Source organism: Pelecanus crispus, chromosome 16, assembly GCF_030463565.1.
Source record: "Pelecanus crispus isolate bPelCri1 chromosome 16, bPelCri1.pri, whole genome shotgun sequence".
Lineage (NCBI taxonomy): Eukaryota > Metazoa > Chordata > Aves > Pelecaniformes > Pelecanidae > Pelecanus > Pelecanus crispus.
Genome location: NC_134658.1, coordinates 7309008 through 7328115, shown reverse-complemented (window position 1 = coordinate 7328115; position 19108 = coordinate 7309008). Strand labels below are relative to the sequence as shown.

Below are 19108 nucleotides of genomic sequence, written 5' to 3'. Positions count from 1 at the left end.
CGCCCTCACACGTGTGTGTCGCCCCCCCGGGGCCCGGCACTGCGCATGCGCTCGCTGGGAGGCGGCCGTTGGCAGACCGCGCGTGCGCCTGCCGGGGGCGGGCCGAGGGGAGGCGGGCAGCGGGAGGGCGCGCGGCGGCGCGCCGACGCAAGCGCAGAGGCGCGCGGGGTGGTCGCGCGGGAGCCGGCGGCGGCGGCGGCGGCGGGGGACGGCCGAGCGGGAGGGGGCGGGCCTTCCGGCCCCTCACTTCCGGCCCTGGCGCCGCGGCGGACGGTGTGGCAGCGCCGCTCGGCCCGCTCCGCTCCGCGCCGCTCCGCCCCCGCCATGCAGCGCCGCGACGACCCCGCCGCCCGCCTGGGCCGGGGGCCGGGCCCCGGTGGTGCCCGGCAAGGGGCTCCCCCGCCGCGGCGGCCGCCCCGCGGTGGAGGGGGGGGGCCGCGGGGCCGCCAGCGGGGCGCAGCCGCCGCCGCTCCTGCCGCCCAGCGCCACGGCCGCCGCCTCGGCCGCTCAGGCCCCCGCCGCCGCCCCCACCCCGCTGCTGCCCGGGGCCGCTGTCAAGATGGAGCCCGAGAACAAGTACCTGCCCGAGCTGATGGCCGAGAAGGACAGCCTCGACCCGTCCTTCACGCACGCCATGCAGCTCCTCACCGCAGGTACCGGGGGCAGGCGGGGCGGAGAGGGAGGTTGGGCAGGGCGGGACCCCCCTCCCCCTCCGCCGGCTCGGGGGGGGGGGGGGGGGGGGCGGCGGCTGCCGGTAAAGGCCGGGGGGGGGCGGCGGGACCCCCCGGTGGCTGGGGGGGGCGGCGGGGGGCGGCTCCCGGCCGGCCCGGTGGGGGGGGCGGCCGCTGGCACCGAGCCGTTCTGGCCGCCCTGCCCGGGGCGAGCTGCGCCCCCGGGGCGCCGAAGATTCGGTATTTCTCTCGTTCGGTCTCTGCTCAGCCCCGTGCTTCAGCCGGGGGCCTGGGCCGGCTTAAACGCGGACCCAGAACTTTCTTTTTGAAGCGCGGCGTGCCGTCGTGTTGGCCCTTTCCATCCCTGGGGAGAGGGGACCGAAGAGAACGGGAAAAACTGGGGTTTTCCACGTAGCGTCTGCTTGAGTCCCTGCGAGGCATGGTTTGTGATCTTTGATTTTTTTTTTTGATTTTTTTTTTTTTCCCCCCCTCCACTCCGGTAATCTGTATTAGAGCTTGTTTCATGCTTCTGATGAACCTAACTAGGAAATGGAAATGGCAGTCTTTGTTCTGTGCCCAGGCTCGCCTGCTCCTTCCCCATCACACTGCCCAATCGCCTGGCCGCTCCGATTTCTCCGTAGCTCCCCGGTGCAGCTGCTGCACCCGCCGTCGCAGCCTCTGTCAAGGTCCAGCTGCCTCGAGACACCATAGTCAGCTTAAAAATGGGAAGGAGTTAAAATATTTGCTCCCACTTAACCGCTCTCTGTGCGTGCGGTGGAGAGCGGGGAGGTACCCAGCGCGAGGATACGCTCGGATTTAATCTGCAGATGAGCAGAGTGCTTTGGCGCTTGTCATTCTGCTTTTAAATGATTTTTTTCTTTTTTAATTTTTTTTTTTTTTTAAGGTGTTTAAAACGTATGCTATTGCCGTAGTTGGTGCAGTGCTAGAGATTTGATTAGCTCCTCCTTTAAGGTAGGAAATAATTCTTAGGACTTGCTGCCTCCCATTGTGCAAGTAACTGAGGTATATCGTCATGGGTAACTTGGCATCAATCGCGGACGTCTTCATCTAAATAAATTAGTTTTATAATCCGATTTGCCATCAATTTCATGTTTTTCATTAATAAGACCCTTTAGCCAGCTGATGCTCGACAGCTCTGTGATAATGCCTCCCAGTGAAATGAAACCTAAGGAGTTTGCTAATTCCCGCACAAAGAACGGCGTTCTCAGTTCACTTAGTAAAGCTTCGTTCACCGAGTGGTGTAACAAGGATTTATGAGGGGTTTTTTCATTAATTTAAAAAAACTGCTGATAGTAGACTGCAGCTTTGTGAGACTTAAAATTGATCATTGGAAGAGCTCCAGATGCTTCCTGCTTGCTTTGGGTATTTTGAAAACTGCTGTCCTTTGGGAGCGTGCACTAGCAGTCCAAATTGAGGACGATCTGAGGAGGAAGCTCACAAGAAAGAATCTGAAATAAAACGGTGGTTTTGGGCAACTAAATCTCTTGGCACAGATGACCCCAAACCAATCTGGATTGCTCAGAATTTCTCTCCTGCTGTGGCACCCTTTGGGGGTGTCATGCTGGAGAAGCTGCTGTAAAGCTTACTAGGAAATTTAGGTTTGGGCCAAAGATTGTAAAGCATATGGCCAGCGCAACTTAAGCAAAATGACTTCCAGACAAAGAAATGACTGATTACTGAATGTCAGCAGTATTCCTATTCCTGCCTTTTTTCAGGAGTGGAAGTTGCTTGTCCTGCCTGCCTCTGGGAGGGAACCCTGCAGCAGTTCTGCATTGAAACTTGTTTAAAAACAATATGGAAAAGTAGTCTAAAACACTTTTGTGGTTCTAAAGCTGCTTAGCATTTCTAGAGAAAATTAGCATTATTTAGGAGCGAGATGAAGGGCAGCACAGTGATGTAATGCTGCTTCCCGAGCAATTTACTGAGTGATGAAAAGGCAGTAAAGTGGCTAGGTTTTGAGGTTCTGTTACACAGCATCCTGAGCAGAAACTGAAAACTGGGATTTCTTGCACCTTGGAATACGATCCGCGTTTCCTCACTCCTGTGATTCGGGGTCTGTGTGACCTTCCTCTTCCAGAGGAACAAGAAAACCCCTTTTCCTCGCTTTGATTTGTGCCCTCCGTCTGCTGCGGGGAGGGCAGGAGGAGATGCCGGTGTTTTGAAAGGCAGAGTCCTCTCTGCCTGTGTGCGTTGGGAGGACAGGAGATGTCCACCAATGTGTTAGCTAGGCGTAGCGTTTTTTTCCAAATTCTTGCGGTAATCTTAGCTATTTTTATTTCATGGAAAAACTCCAAGTGAAAAGAGCTGGTCATCTCTGAGCTTCCTATGCTGCGAAGGGACGTGTGAGCTACGTCGCTCCGCTAGCGAGTCTCTATGTAGCTAGCACCTAGTTGGTCCTTGCCTTAAACGCAGCCCTTTACATCCCCAGAAAGCGTGGGGAGGGGTGAGGAGAGATGGAGACGGGTGCCGAGGGGTGGATTCAGAGCGGTGGGGTGGGTGGTAGAGCGGGACCCGTGAGAGGAGGGGAGCGTCCAGCAGTTGGAGTTGGAGCAACGCATTGCGAAGCGGGGAGCAGCTTGAGGTGTTGGAGGACTCCTCGACAGAATTCCCCGCTGACCGTGCTGCTTCTCCTGCCAGGCTCTTTAGTCCGTGTGCATTCCCAGGGAGGAAAAAGGGCTGTGTGGGAAAGGCAGACGGACGGGCGGTGGCCTCGCTGGAGTCACTTGCCAAGGAACCAAACAGTGGGATTAGAGATGGGCTGAGGTCACGGGGGTGATGAGAAACTGTACGTAACCCAGAGCAATACAGTGTCCTGAAGCTTGCTTAGCGTGGGGTTCAGGCTGTCCTGAAATGGAGAAGATCATCTAAATTTCTGCGTTTCCAAGCGTGTGCCCTACCCCCGAAGGAGCTGTAGCTGCCGCCTTAAACGTGTGCCCAGATGTCGCAGGCTGTGCTGTGCTAATACCGTCTCGCTGTTGCATTTTTAAACGTACGTATTGCTAAGCCACGCCGACGTTACCAGGTGCTGCTGCTGGTTGCCTGTCACCCCTGTGTCTCTGCCTCCTCCCACTTCTCCCCCAGGAGCCTCTGCTACCTGTGCCGTTTCTCGCAGCTCACCTCCAGGCTTTCTCCTCCCCGCCTCGTGCTTGAGCAGCGTTTCTTTTCTTCCCCGTGCCCCTTCTCCCTGTGCCAGTGGCAGTGCCCTCCCTTCTCAGCAAAGCTCCGAAGCGGAGCTGTCTGCATATGGACCCCAGCGTACAGGCTGGGGGGGGGGGGGGGGGGGGGGGGGTGTTTCAGCAGGAGGCGGGAGGGAGATGGTGGGATTAAGCTTGCCAAATTCTGCAGCTTCCGCTGTTGGCAGAGTCCACCCAGGAGCAGCTCCCTGCGTCCTCTCCTGTGAAGTCGAACCAGCTGGGGAGCAGTAGCGTAGGAGAGAGGGAGCTCTGCTTTCTTCCAGAGGCTCCCATCCCCAAACTCTTCTGGGGTTTGGGGGTTGGTTTTTTGGTTTGTTTTTTGGGGCACGGGGTCAGTTTTATCATACCGTTAAGATAATACTCTCAGTATTATGAATAAACAGAGTGTGTCTCTGCTTACAGAGCACCAGCGTGCTGCAGGACGATGTTTAATATGTTTTTTTTTTTTGTTAAGGAAGAGCTTGGGCTTAGATCAGGAGTAGCACTGTGGCTGCTTAGCCTCCTCCTTGTGAAGCAGCGGTGTTACCAACCCCCTTTACCTACCCCTTAGGATTTCTTCTGAGACAATGCAATCACTGCCCCACATGAAGTCCTGGAAACCACTGCCACACATGCCGCCAGACTGCTGACATTCCCCGTGGCAAGAAGGTAACCTTCTGCTGCACCTCTGACACGGCTTTAAAAAATCAGCACTGAAATGAGGCATGCTTAATCCCTCAAGGTATACGTACGCTTCTCCTTCGTATCAGTAAGTGGTCTGACAAACTGCTACCACTCATCAGTTCATTCAGTACTGCTTCGTGTTGCATAGCTAATACGCCAGAACGCGTACAGATAACGCTGGAATCCGGAGCAGTAGGGCACGTCACAAGTGGCATGCTTTCGGTCCTCCTCCACGCCTATTTCCAGACTTGGAGCTTGTTCTGAAGGTGTGAAGGGGACTGCTAGGTCACCCGCGCTGACCTGAATTGCAAAAGCTGGAGAACTTAGAGTTATTCTGCTGGGGCAGGGTTTTTTCTTCTCACACGTTTTGTGTTTCATTTGAAGACCTGGTGATGGCAGATCCGATGCTGCTTGCTTTTTTTTTTTTTTTTTTTTTTTTTTAAGCAAATGGTTAATTATTTGTTGCCCTCACAGACTGATTCCCAGCTGTTGTTGCTGCTGTTGCAGGAGGCAGAATGGATTTTGCTGTGTGGTTGATGTGATCCGTGCTTCACTGGTTTGCAGAGGCTTATGTCTGATTGCGTTCTTTTGACAAGATAGAAGGTGCCTCTAGGTAGTGTAATTTACATCAGGGAAGTTTTAGGGGGCTTTTATTCTTGATGTGTGCATAGAAAACACTTCTTGTTAATATGCAGAATGCATTTTCAGAAATTCACTTCCTTTTTTTGGAGAACCAAAATATTTGAGAAGTAATCACATTGTATTAGAGGGTCTAAAGCTATGCCTAACCAGGGATAAGGCCACCAGTGCAATCTTTAGTTTCCAAATCTTGATTCTCTGATCTGTTCTTATAGCTAAAATTAAAAAAAAAAAAAAAGGAAAACTGACCAAGGCAGCCAGCTCTGTTCCTTATTTTGTAAATTTGTCAGTGCTTGAACTTCTGGGTTTTTACTTTTGCATAGTGTCTTCAGAAAATAATTTCTTTTTGAAGCAAAAATCAAGCTCTCTTTTTTCAAAGCAATTAGATCCGGTAATTTTTTTAAACTAAGGAGTCATGGTAACACTTTTGTAAGGGAGCCAAGGTGCTGTTGCAAGTAGAAATACAAAATTTAGGCTTTTTTCATAATTATGCGACACAATGTCTGACTTCTATATTTAGATTTCTCAACTAAAAACCAGTTTACATTACTGTGTCCGTAACTGAAAAGATAAAATATTGATCATTTGATCATGTTTTCTGAAGGTTTTTGTTTTTTGGTTGTACATCCAATTTGGTGACTTCCTTGTGGCCTGCACCATTTGAAAGATGCCAGCCATGCTTCTCGCCCGCGAGGCTGTGGTTGCCGGTCCGGTCAGAAGGATGGTGGTAACCCGGTGTTCCTATTTCTGTTTGGATGATGTGAGGATATTACTAGGTGGATAAATGCCAAGTATCCGACACACCAGTCTTCCAGAACTGTCCAATTTAGTCTAAAGCTTATAGTTTCTGACATGGACAGAAATTACAGGAAACACGAGATATTGTGGCTGCCCTCTTTAAATTCTGGTAATGACTAAGCAGTCTGCAGTTTCAGCTTTGTCTTGCAGCTTTAATCCAGTTATGTGTATAATCTTTTAAAAGTGTCTCTCTTTCCCCTGAGATGTGAGAAGTTGTATTTAGAGCACTTTAGACTCAGAAGAGGTATTTATAGTTCTTGGGTTTGCTGATGAAATGGCACAATTTAACTTTTAAGGAAGGGTCATGCTCCTCCCCTGATAAGCATCTGTAAATAATAATTTGTGATGGCTAGGCATGGTGTGACCAATTTTTTTCTGGTTGGACCAAAGAGTGCATGACAGTTGATCAACAATTTGGGATTGGCTCCATATCTGGGGGAACTTGTCTAGTTGTTGGCCATGAAGTAAAAATTGTACATGACTGGACATCTCTGGAAAAGAAAAGCCAGTCAGCTATGGGCTACACTCTTTTGAAAAATGTTGGGTGTTTGTCTTGTACAAGGGAAAGCGCATTAATGACTGTAAGAAGCTATGCTAGAAATGGCTGCCTTGAAGATGATCTTCAGTCTTCTCCATTTGGGTCGTCTTCTATGAGGTGACTGTCTCCTGCCATCTCTCAGCGCAAGTTTGATTTCTAGGCAGATTTGAGAAGGTGTTTGTGTACTACTTCCTAACTGGCCTACCTTAATGACCTACTTCCCGAAGGTTATCTGGACTCTGTTCCGCATCCCCCTCAGGCTGCAGCATGCCTTCACTTCAGTCAGGCCACCTTGGTGTTTTTCCAAGACTCTGCAATTAAAAATCAGGATCTTATTTTGAGACACAAAAATTTGTGGTTGCATTGCTTGGATCAAGTTAAGGACTTCTGATGCTCACTGTTACAGCTATATGCCTGAGGCTTACAACTTAAAAACCAAGTTGTGAATTGCTTACGTGATAAAGGTGCATTTATTTAATGAAGTGAAGCTTATGAGAATTTCATAAGCCAGACCACGCTCTAGTGTGTCACCCATTCGGGCTTCTGTTTATCAGGAATGTTTCGACTTAACTGAGACTCATAGCGTCAGTATGTGTTGGCACCACTAATTAAATTACAGATTTAAAATAGTGCATCAGCTTGAATGATAAAAACCTGCCTGATTTGCTGATGGCCGCTGCGTTACAGCAAGCGTATCCAGCAGCGCAGTTGGGGCTGGCTTCTTTGTCGGCTTAGGAGCCCACACGTGGGTACTGCATTCGCGGTGGAGGCATGAGTTTGGGGACTGGTAGAGGAAGGCACAGCAGAAGTGATACGCAAAACTGTACTTAGTTTCCTACTCTTATCTGTTGACGTTATGTGTAGAGCATTCTCTGCTGTTCTTTCTTATTTTTGTTCATTATCCTGGTTTTGGCTTTCTGGAAGCCCTAGATGCGAAGGGAGGAAGAGGCAAGCTGGGCTGGTGCTAAAGAGGTGGCCTGGCTATCCAGATTCCATTACCACAATTATAAGTGTTCGCATATTCACAGAGAATGAGGGTGGTATGTCCTGTCGTAATTCCAACTCGAAAATGATGCTTGTTTGAGGAATATAAGCAGCCCTATTTTTATCTTGTTTAGAAATTGAAAAAATTCAGAAGGGTGAAACAACAAAGAAGGATGAGGAAGAGAACTACCTGGATTTATTTTCCCACAAGAATATGAAACTGAAAGAACGAGTTCTGATACCTGTCAAACAGTACCCCAAGGTGAGGGCCAGAAAATAGCTTACTGAATCTCTGTGACTTGCTTATTTTCTATGGATTTTATGGCTGACTTTTAGAGATAGTAGCTGTCAAAGTGTCATCAGGAGTTATGCCAGTGTTCCACTATCGCTACGGAATTTTTCCTACGCGAGCTTGCAGGATCTTATTTCTAATATATTACATTTCTAGAATGTCTTGGGATAAAGCTAAATGGCGATGCATAGCTGTGATCCTTTATTACTAGAATAGACACTTTCATATGTAGAACTTTGTCTTTTACAGTTAAGAACTCATTTAACTCTTAAGATTTGCTGCCTGTAAAACTACTGGAGAGTAGATGTTAGAATTAAATGCCTTATGTGAGTTAATTTAGCTTGATTTTTCTGGTGGAGCATTTTTTTTCATGAAAAGAATGTTCTGGAACTTAAATTTTCCTGTGCATTTTTTGGTCTTTATTTTTTGATGAGGTGAAGAGAAAATGGAGTGGCTAAATTTTCTTGTCAGCCAGCATAAAATTCAGAAAAGCTTTTGTTAAGGCTACTGAGCTCTGGAGCTAATTTTTTTTTTCTTTTTCTTCATTTACAGTTCAACTTTGTTGGAAAGATTTTGGGACCTCAAGGCAACACCATCAAGAGACTTCAGGAAGAAACTGGTGCTAAGATATCTGTGCTTGGGAAGGGTTCAATGCGAGATAAAGCAAAGGTAAGGGCATCACCCTTGAAAAAATATGTATATATTAATGCCTTTCATATTGCTGTGAGAAGTAGTGGTTCTTAAAACATTTTATAAAAAAATTAAACCATTAAAATCCAAAAGGAAAGGCAGTAGGAAGTCACACTTCCTAAATTGTTCTGTGCATGTTGGGAGCAATCTTGATTGGGGCAGAAGCGTGATGCATGTTTTCTTTATGAGCATGACTTAGACATCAGTCATCTTTTGATATCCTGTACCCTTGGATGCAGAGATAGTTTATACGAAAGGTGAAGTACCAAGTTTATAAAGTAAGAATTAATTCCAGCTACTCCGTGAAAAGTCATTCGCTAAAGGAATATGTTCCCCTCCAGAAACAAACAAACAAACAAAAATCCTTTTTCCAGCTGTTGCCTCTGAAATCCTTAAATTCTCATGGTTCACTGAAGATGTTGGAGCAGCATGTTCCTGGTAATCTTTAGTGAATCACAAAATGCCAGGAGGTTTTTTTGAGCAGAAAAAATGAAAAGAATTCTTTTTCTTCCTGCTTACTCCCAAAACTGAGCTAACAGCCCACAGAGCTGTAACTTAATTCAGCTTTTTACTTTAGCAGCGTGAAAAGCTTTTACACTTCTAGCTTATTTGTAATTTCTTAAAGCCGTCTGAATAACACAGGTATCTAAGAGCAGAGTTAGAGAGCAAGCTTGTTTGAGGCATGAGGTGGTAAAGAGCACCTCGGGCAGAAAGGTGGTGTAGAAGAGGAAGAACACCGCTTGCATATGCCTAATCTTCTGGAAAAAAAGGTGGCTGGCATCAGCGCATTAGCAAAAATATCATAGTCACCTGAAAAGGCAGCTATAAAAAGCTGAAAGCTGTAGATTGCATGTTTTATAAAACTGTATGCTCATGTGTATATTGTTACCATCTGTGTCCAGGCATGGCCAAAATGCTTTTACAGACATTTCCTGTTCAGGTGTAGAAAAACAGATAAAAGAAAAGTAGTTTCTCTGCATCTTACTTAGTTTTAGGAATCTCTAATCTGCTTTGTTTCAGGAGGAAGAACTGCGTAAAGGGGGAGATCCTAAATATGCCCATCTAAATATGGATTTGCATGTCTTCATTGAAGTTTTTGGACCCCCTTGTGAAGCATATGCTCTGATGGCTCATGCCATGGAAGAAGTCAAGAAGTTCCTTGTTCCAGTATGTATACTGATGCTCTTTTCTTTTTGAAGGAGGTAGATGGGTTGTGAATCTGGCTATAAGGTTGGGTAAAATTTGCACAGTGTAAGGCTCATGCTACAGGAATGGCGTAGTTGAGGAAGCCTGGAGTGTTAAGTGTGTGTGCGGCAGCTTAAGATGACCCCGTTAATCTTGCATGAAGGCATGCGTTCTTCCCCTAACCATAATTAGAAAGAGATACAATTACAGGGCAATTGTATAGGACACTTGGAGTAGGTATTTCTCTCCCCGTACCAGCTGTGGGCACCGCAGTGGGTGGGTGGCTTGTCTAGCTCCACGTGCCAGTTTTAGTGGGAGAATAACTTTAGCCATGCCTGGCATGGAAGAGATTTCTTGGCTGGGTTCCTCTGACTTGAAACTGTGGCATAGAAATCTGGCTAGAAAACTTCATTGGTCAGATCAGAAACTGTAAGTACGGAGATGTTTGCTTGGCTCTAAAGGGGTGGTGTGAGGATGAGGAAGGTGACCACCCCAGCAGCTCTGTAGTAGTATTCAGTGTTGTAGCTAGTTTCTGAGTCGCATCTGTTAAATCAATATTTCTCTTGCTTTAAATGTGTATGATGTGAAGGAACCTCTTTGCTAATCAGGTGTTTATAGAGATGACACGTTACCTGTTTGTGGATGTCTCTTACTCCTGAACCTTGTAAGATCTTTATGGTTAGCTTCATGTCAGTTTTGTGCCAGCTAGAGTATTGATACTCCAAGAACTGCAGAACTAGGAGGAGTCTTTCGCATGTTATTAAAACAATGGTATTGCTTGCTAAATTAGGAAAAAAACAAAATGGGAAAGAAGCATGCGGTGCTCCCTGCTTCTGGCTAGCTCAGCCTGTAATTCAGAGACCTGGCAGGTGGAGAGCTGGATATACCTTGGCACCGTGCTCCACAGCTGAGACTGGGAGCTCAGGTGTTCTGCCTGAAATACCAGGGGCGGGTGGAACCTGAGAGGGGTGGGTAGTAGGGAAGTGTGGAAAAGCGTGTGGGTACTGTGTGATTTCTGTGAGTCTGCCACAGAGATGAGGAGAGATTGCTATCTGAAGTGTCTTTGAAGGAAAGAGGTCATCTTCAAGGAGCCCCTGGGATGTACAAAACCTCAGCTTGCTAAAGCAAGTGTGCAGCCTTGCTATTTAAAGTGTCTTTATCTATCGCTGCCTTCAAACAATGTGTTAAACTTGTGAAAATTGACAGAGAAGTCACTATGGAGGGCAGCAGTGCTGTGAAGACACATCTGGTAGGAGACTCCGTGCTTTCTGATGTTGCCATGGCATCATGAAGCTCCTCGGTGCGAGGCCCAGACCGCCTGTGTGCTGAGGGGAGCGGGGTACGATGGCTTCTGCGGGGTCACCAGAGAGCTGTACTAATTCCTGAAGCTAGGTCCCCTGAGGCGATAAAAATGCACGGAGCCAGAAACGCGCTGCATTCCTAAGAATTTGAAAAGACAGCCTGGATTTGCGAATGGGTGTTTGCTCTTCGTCAGGCTGCATCCTGTCCTCTTCCTTCAGCGTGTCGGGAGCGCAGCAGCATGTTGTTGCCTCGTGTGGGCTCATTGTCAGCCGCTTGCCTTTAAATGGGAGCTGTAAGGTGCTTGAGGTGAGATATGTCTTGCCTGACTTCACCTCTGAGCTCTCCCAACATTTGCGAATAAATCTTGCTGACGTCCCTGGGATGCCAGACATCATCAGATGCCTCTGGAACCCCTATGAGCAAGACGCTCTTCCCAGGGCCCGGCTGTAGTGCTCCCTGCAGCTCGTGGACATGCAGGCGGTGTGCCCTTCTTGGCTGGTTTGGAGAAAGCTGGCAGTTCAGGACTATCAGGTTATTTTTATTCCAGCACAGTAGCCTGTGATATCCTGGAGCACAGACTGGCAAGTGAGCTGTTCTTTGGAGTTGACTCTTTCCCCTCTTTAGGATATGATGGATGATATCTGTCAGGAGCAATTCTTGGAGCTCTCCTATCTGAACGGTGTACCAGAGCCAACTCGTGGCCGAGGAGTCCCTGTGCGGGGAAGGGGAGCAGCTCCACCGCCGCCTCCACCTGTTCCAAGGTATCTTTCCCGAAAGCACAGACCTGGAAATGCTGCATCTTGCTCAGAGTTGTCCTGCCAGATGAGATTAAGCTGCTTGTTCTTGCACATCAGCTGTTGGCCTTGACCTTGGCTTTTGGCCAAGGCTTTCTAGCCTTGTGTTGCAGGCTTGTTTTTAGCAAGCTGGCATCAAATGTTTTGTATGCTTTGAGATGATATCTAGCACAGTGGATGTCTTCTGTATTATTTTTGATGTCTGAAATCAGTAGCTTCATAAAGTAACCTTTCAAAAATGGGCCTGTGAAATCACGTGTAGATAGATGTGTCATACTTGCTTCTGTAGCCTTCAGCAGAATAAGCATTTTCAGTTTAAACTGACCGTTCTTTAAGAGTTACAGGATGGCTTTATTCTGTCATTGCTGTCAAGGCATTGGGACAAACTGGCAATAAAACTCTGTTACTATAGTTCTTGCTTCATTACCTATTTCATGAGGGGAAAGTCTTTGCTTCTGAGTGTTTAGCCCAGAAGTGTCCCTGCTCATCTCATCATTGATCTTTACAGGTCTGGAGGTCTGGCAGGCATTACAGGTTAGTGATAGAGGGTTCCTTAAAATGAACTCTGAGAAATTACTTGCTCAAAGTTCTGTATCAGATTTATTTCTTCGTCTGTACAATATCTAATGCAGTAGAGTTCTCGTCTCAGAAGAGGTTTTTGTAAATCCTGCAATACAACCATGTTAACAATTCTTGTGCTTTCATTCTTGATAAAGAATTCATGGCTTAGTTAATGGTGACTGTATTTATCAAGCTATTGCTTTTTAAAGTAGCTGTAAGAAGCGTTATGCCCTGCCCTCAGTATTCGGCAACCAGCGGTACAGCAGTAGCTGTTCACGATCCTTTTTTTTTTTTTCCCTCTCCTTTCCAGGGGGCGTGGAGTCGGTCCTCCCCCTCCTCCTCCTCGGGGGGCCCTTGTGCGAGGAGCCCCGGTGCGGGGTGCCATTGCCAGGGGAGCTGCCGTAGCCCGCGGAGTGCCTCCTCCCCCAGCAGTACGGGGTGCTCCCGCACCCAGAGCACGTGCAGCCGGCATTCAGAGAATACCGCTTCCTCCTCCTCCTGCACCAGAAACCTATGAGGAATATGTAAGAAACTATATGTCTTTGTTGTTTTTTTTTTTATTCCAGCTGGCTGATCGTGTATTAATATTCAACGTTATTTCAGTAAGAGCTAACAACAGTAAGATGGCACTGGAGAAGTGGCCACCAGTCACTAGTACAGCGCTGGGTGACCTGCTCTGCCTCTTTAGTCCTCAAAGGAGGGAACTGCTAGTGTCCCAAACACGGGGTAAGGGGTGGGGTTTATAGAACTGAAATGTGCCCCCAAGACTGAAGTTTGCTGTAACTATCAGTGCACGGTAGAAAAAAAAGTACAGAGACTGATGTAGTTCACATCACGTCCTCTTTCTGCAAGAGAATTCTTTAAGCAGGGAAGAGCAAAGGTTTCTTACTGCCCCTAAAATCCTTACAACAATTATGTGAATGAAGATGATGATGTTTCAAGGCATACAGCTAAGCACCACCTTCCTGTCAAGCTTGTCTTAGCATCTTTGCTCTTGGTATTCTAAAGGGAAAACAAGGTGACTGGTTTTGATGCACAACAGCATTTTGGGAAGCCATCGCAAATATTGATTTTTCTAAATTCGCTTTCTCCTCCCAGTAAAACTTCTCAGTTTTTCCACTGAAACCAATCATAAGTTAATAGGTTGGGTTTTGCCTACCTGTAAATCTCTGTTTTAGGTAACACTCTTACAGGCCTCCTGGCACCTGGATTTGTACCGCAGACAAACTGCAGCTTTGGACATGTAAATGATTTTCAAATGCATTGGTAGTATCAGTGTGGTTTATTCCTCCGAAGCCACAGGACACCGGCAGATTTTAGCTATCTGTCCCCTTCCCAGCGGCGGGCAAAGATTCACAGGCTCCTCTGAAAGCTGCTGTAGCCTGAATTCAGTTTTGCCACTGCTCTTGGTCAGGCATTAACCTTTGCTTCTTTCATTAACACCATTTATGTCATCATCCGTTTCAGGGCTATGATGATGCATATGCAGACCAGAGCTATGAGGGGTATGAAGGCTACTACAGCCAGGGCCAAGGGTAAGTTTGCTTGTCTCCTATCTGTTATGGAGAAAATTATGCATGATCTTTTTTTCTTTTTCTTTTTTTTTTTCTTTTAAGGGAATGGAAACACTCATTTCTGAGTTTGAGCTGTAGGGAAAGTGCCCTGTTCTGCTGGAATCCAGGAGTGCCTGGGAAATAACTTTTGGGAGTGTCCCAGTGTCCTTGACAGTTCTGTAAAAGCAGTGATCAGACGCACCAGAGCCATGAGCAATATTGGGCATCTTTGCTTTTCAAGTGTTTGTGCAAGTTGTGTCAGTTTAGGAATACGATTTCAGCACTGTATGTAACCACCATAATTACTCTTCCAGGGACACAGAATACTATGATTATGGACACGGGGAGGCACAGGAAACCTATGAAGCTTATGGTATGTCTGGGAATACTGTTCTGTTGACAGGGAAGGGGCTGCACATAGTTGGGAATTGCTTGTGGTCCATCAGCTGTTTTCCAGTGCCACTCCATGCTCTGAGCAAAAACTTACTGAGGAGAACCTCAAGTAGTTTTCATGGTAGAATATTTGTACCCTACAGATTGGCCAGGTCTGAACAACCGAAGGCATTCTGTGGTTTTTAGATTCTGACCTAGCTTGATTGTCTCAAAGGTGACGCTTCTAAAATTCCATTTTTTTTAACTATGGAAATATCTTTTAATTTCTGTGTAGCTTTAGAATATTTTAAGAGCTCTGGATTTCCACCCACAGCACTGCTTTTGCTGCAGTCTGGTTTTCATGGATTATATTTTGTTGAACTGGATGAGTGCATAGTTCCATCTGCTTCCTTATCCTCAAAAACTCGCTAGCTGATACTGACTCTGCACTATACATTTGCTTGAAAAATGGATTTAAATGTCATATGACGGCTTCCCTTTGACTAGGTGGAACGGTTTTGGTCAATATGACTTGCAAGTAGTCTGTGAAGTTTAGCTGATTTGAATTACGTAAAGCTATCAGCTTAGGCTGGACTGAGGAGTGTGGGAGACCAATTTAACCACAACTGTGTAAATCACCGACTGTGGAAAAGAATAGGCCTTATATCTGACGTGCCGGCAATAAAGGATTGGGTGACTGCTTTGTGTTTTGTTTTTTTTAATGCCGGTTCAGATATCCGAGCTTATGAATGGCATCTGCATGTGGCAATGAGTAAGATTCATTTTCCTCTCTCTGTAAACAAGCTGAACTATAAACAAGTTACGAAAGCTATACAGCGAGCTGCTTAATGGCATGGAAATACGCTGTATTGAAAACAGCTCCCTTGAGCAGAGCATCGGTCGCCTGAAGGCGTGAACGAACGCAGGTAGTGATGATAATGACCAGCTGGAGGGACTTTCTGGGATCCTCGGGAACAGGGAATCCCCTGCACCCTGTCATGCCGGTATCAGGGAAGCGGGGTTGTTAACGCAGCGGCTGTCTCCTGTGCCGGCCTCGGGGCGTTCCCTGCTCTGGGCTGAAGTTGTGAGAAGTTCAAGTTCAGGTGCCTAACCAGGGATGCTTTTCCAGTCTAAGATGCATTTGAAGAGACAGCTGCTGTCAGTAACGCTGGCTGTCTTTCCTGCCTTCAATGGCTTGGTTTGTTGCCTGTGTCAGTCACGCAGCACAAAGAGGCTTTTGTGCCTCCTGCTTGGTAGGAGAGCGGTGCTGGTGTCTGGGATGTGAAGGCCAAAATGCTCATTGTATACTTGGCATGAAGTTGCCACAGCTAATCTGTTTATCCACAGTAATTTCCTTTGGTCTCTGCTTTCATGAAAATAGAATTAGAGAAATAAATTGTTGAGCCGGGCTGGAGACAGTTTTAAGAAAATGGGAATGTGCTCCGTGGTGGTAGGAACGGGTTCGGCTGTCTTCCAGGCTTCGGACGCTTGCTTTCATAAACTGGTGACCCTGGAGAGAACGGCAGGCGTGCAAATATGAAATGTTGCGAGCACAAGCCATAAGGAAAGCTGAGCTTGGATATTTGGGGCTTGAGCTAGCTCGGGGACAGTGGGAACAGGAACTTCGTTTGCTTCGGTGGTGGCTGTACGTGGCAGAAGGGTTTGGGCTGTGCTGTCGAGCGCTTTGACGCTGGCACAGCGCTAGCAGGTGACCGCTCCGAAGAAGCGGGCAGGTGCCGCGCGAGCTACGGATGTAAATTTTCCTGTAGTCGCGGAGGGGAAGGAACAGCAAGTCGCAGTCGGACCCGTGTCTGGGAGTTCAGTCGGATGCGCTGCCATCCCAGAGCAGCGGAGGGACTTCGCTATTTTGGCACAATTATCCGGGAGCTGCCTTGCCTGGCATCTAGGAAGGGGAGAAGCGCGACCTGTAGCCGTCGCCCCAGCCGGAGCCCCGGGGTTAAGGATGCTGCTGGCCGCCAGCCCGAGGGGCCGCGACTGCCGCGACCTTCGCCGCGGCTGGCTGCCAGAGCTGCCCCGTGAGTTGGCTTCGGCTCTGCTGAAATTAATTACTCCTAAAAGGCACCGGCGTTGTCCCAGTCGGCGCTCAGCCGGGCTGTCGGAGCTGCAGGCGATCCTGCGCGAGTGGCTTTTTCCACCCACCCCCTCCCCCGTAATGTCGGAAGGCGTGCTTGCGAAGCGAGAGGTTTTGGTGGACCGCGGGGCGCTTGGCAGCCCGGTTTTGGGGCGAAAGCGCTGTGAGGGTGCCCTGTGCCGCCACGGCAGCTCCGCGGGCGAGCCCGGCCGGCACCGCCACCCGCTCCGTGCCCTTGGCCCGCGGCGCTCGGCCATCCCTGACGTATCCCTCTCTTTTCCGCAGGGCAAGATGACTGGAACGGAACCAGGCCCTCCCTGAAGGCCCCGCCGGCCAGGCCAGTGAAGGGGGCCTACAGAGAGCACCCATACGGACGTTATTAAAAAACAAACATGAGGGAAAAATATCAGTTATGAGCAAACAGTTGTTACTGATTCTTGTATCTCCCGGGATTCCCGTTGCTTTACCCACACCAGACAAGTAATTGTCTAACTGTTTTTCTTCGTGGCCCTTTTCCTCCCACTCCATCCTCACCCTGCATTCTGGCTTCTGTACGTAGTATTTTAAAAATGAGTTAAATAGATTTAGAGGACCGACTTTAATTTTTTTTTTTTTTAGGTGTGTAGATGGCTTTTCTTTCTTTGTTGTTTAGATAAACACAACTGTACCTTTTTTTAATAAAAAAAAAAAAAGAAGTTGAGTTTAAAATGTTAGTTTCAAAAGTGACATGCTTTGCTTAGCAGTTATGAAATTAAGGTTTTGTTAACCTTTTAAGTTTGGTTTTAAGGAACCCATAAAAGTTGTAGTTGCAGAATCCCAAAGTAGGCTACATTTCAAAATTCAGGGCTGTTTTTAAGGATTAAAATCATAATGTAACGGTAGTAGCTGCCACCGTTTAAAAGTAACCTCAGATGTCAAACTTAAAAGCAGATTGCTGGTGAATCTTAAGTTTAAGTTTTAATACGAAGGATCCTCAAACAAATTAAATAGCATTTTTTAAAGGTAATTGACTTAAAAGAAAAAAAAATTAGGTTTGTAAAATTGACTTTTCTTATGTGGGTTTTGAAATCTAGCCCCGAACATGCAGTGTTGAGAGATGCTTGGGAAGCAGATTTTCCAGTGTAAAGGGGTTCTTAGTTTGGTTCTATATGAAGAACTTTTAAGGGAAAACCAAATTAAAGCATGGCTCTAATTGCCCAGTGTTTGATATTAGAAAACAGAGTATGAAGTGAGTAGGTCTGAACTCTGTAATATTACAGTCCTCTCATTTTTATAGTGCTTGGGGCAGATAATACAGCGCAAGTTTAAAATGACAAAATTGTCGATACTAGCAATCCCATTGACTTGTTCAAGTGTATCTCAACACTAGCTTTGCATAAAAAGGGACACTGCAGCTGAAAAAATGAGGAAAAATTTCACTTTGTACATAGGATAGAGTCCTAATTGGATTTGTACACTGTCCTCCCACTCTGTTCTTGAAGATTAAATGCTACATGTGTAAGTCTGCCTAAATAGGTAGCTAAAACTTGTCAAAATGTCTGCCGCAGTTTGTCAATAAAGTTTAGTCCTTTTTTAATCAAAGTAAATGTGATGAATTGTCATTTTTTTTTGTTGAGCAATAAAATAGCTTTTTTTTTCAAATAAATTTAAATTAATGCTAAAGCTAATTGTCTTTTTAAAACATGGAGACATTCTAAAAATGCTGGTTTTTGTAATTCTCACAAAAAGTTTATCAAGCTCATTGAACGAGCTTGCTTTTTTTTTTTTTTTTTTTTTTTTTTTTTTAAAAAAAAAAAAAGAGAAAAATTGTTTTTCACCCCCTGGAAGTTGTTGAAAGCAGTTTGATCCCGGAGCGTGGCAGAAATCTGACTTCTGTCTGCTGGCAAGTGCTTATGGTTCTTTGCTGAATTAATGATTCAGATTTCAGGTGGCCTCCCAGACTGCAGACTCCAGATTGAGTCTGAAATGGCTGGTTTAAACGTAGCGTGACAAAATGACTGCTGAAAAATCCAAGGCTTAGCTGCCACCAGGAGGAGGAAGCTTGCTTTCTGCTTTATGTAAACGCCCCTAAGCCCCTTGGCTGAGGTGATGCCCTTCCCACTTTATGGTAGCCTTTACTTGGAAAGCCACTTAAAAATGTATCTCTGTTTGAGAAGGGTGCTGCAGTTGCTCCTCATATCCTTCCGAGAGGGTGTGTATGTGTATATATATATAATATTAATAGTTTAAAGTAAATTGCTGCTTAGAGAGACATGAAAACCGGTTTGTATTTCCCATCTGCAAAATGAATCTGGCATTCTAGGGGGAGAGACTTAAACTGCTCGGGGGTGAAAAATAGAGCATTAGGAACCGAACTGCTTGTAGCAGTGCATGATTGAGGGGAATACTTTAAAACAAAAAAGTTGTATTTGTAGATTGTTATTAAAGTGCAAATAACTGAATTTTCAACAATGGTTTGGAGTCAGCTTTCAGGGCATAATGTCTTGCTTGATGAAAAGATCACCCTATACCCCCCTTTTAAAGGAAAATTATCGCAGGAGAATCAGGATGTGTAAAGCTAACATGCATCGCAAAACCCAAAAGGTAACCTAAATGTCTGATTTTAATAGCACATTTCTCTTTTACATAAACTGTGACAGCAACTTGCATAAACTTTATTGAAACAATTCTTCAAATGTTAATTTTAATGTAAAAATTTGCAAAAAATGTTTAAAATAAACATTTAAAAAAAACCACATGCTTCTGCATAAATTAGCAAT

The 19108-nt window shown here is 46.5% G+C and overlaps 1 protein-coding gene across 1 annotated transcript; it reads left to right on the top strand.

The window, feature by feature from the left end:
- The first annotated feature begins 324 nt into the window (after positions 1 to 324).
- KHDRBS1 (KH RNA binding domain containing, signal transduction associated 1) lies at positions 325 to 17954 on the top strand. The gene is given in 10 exon segments (XM_075721919.1): positions 325 to 426; positions 428 to 653; positions 7643 to 7770; positions 8353 to 8469; positions 9511 to 9657; positions 11602 to 11738; positions 12643 to 12856; positions 13800 to 13867; positions 14200 to 14258; positions 16635 to 17954. Coding segments are annotated over 10 exon segments (1296 nt in total). The 3' UTR covers positions 16733 to 17954.
- The last annotated feature ends 1154 nt before the right edge of the window (positions 17955 to 19108 follow it).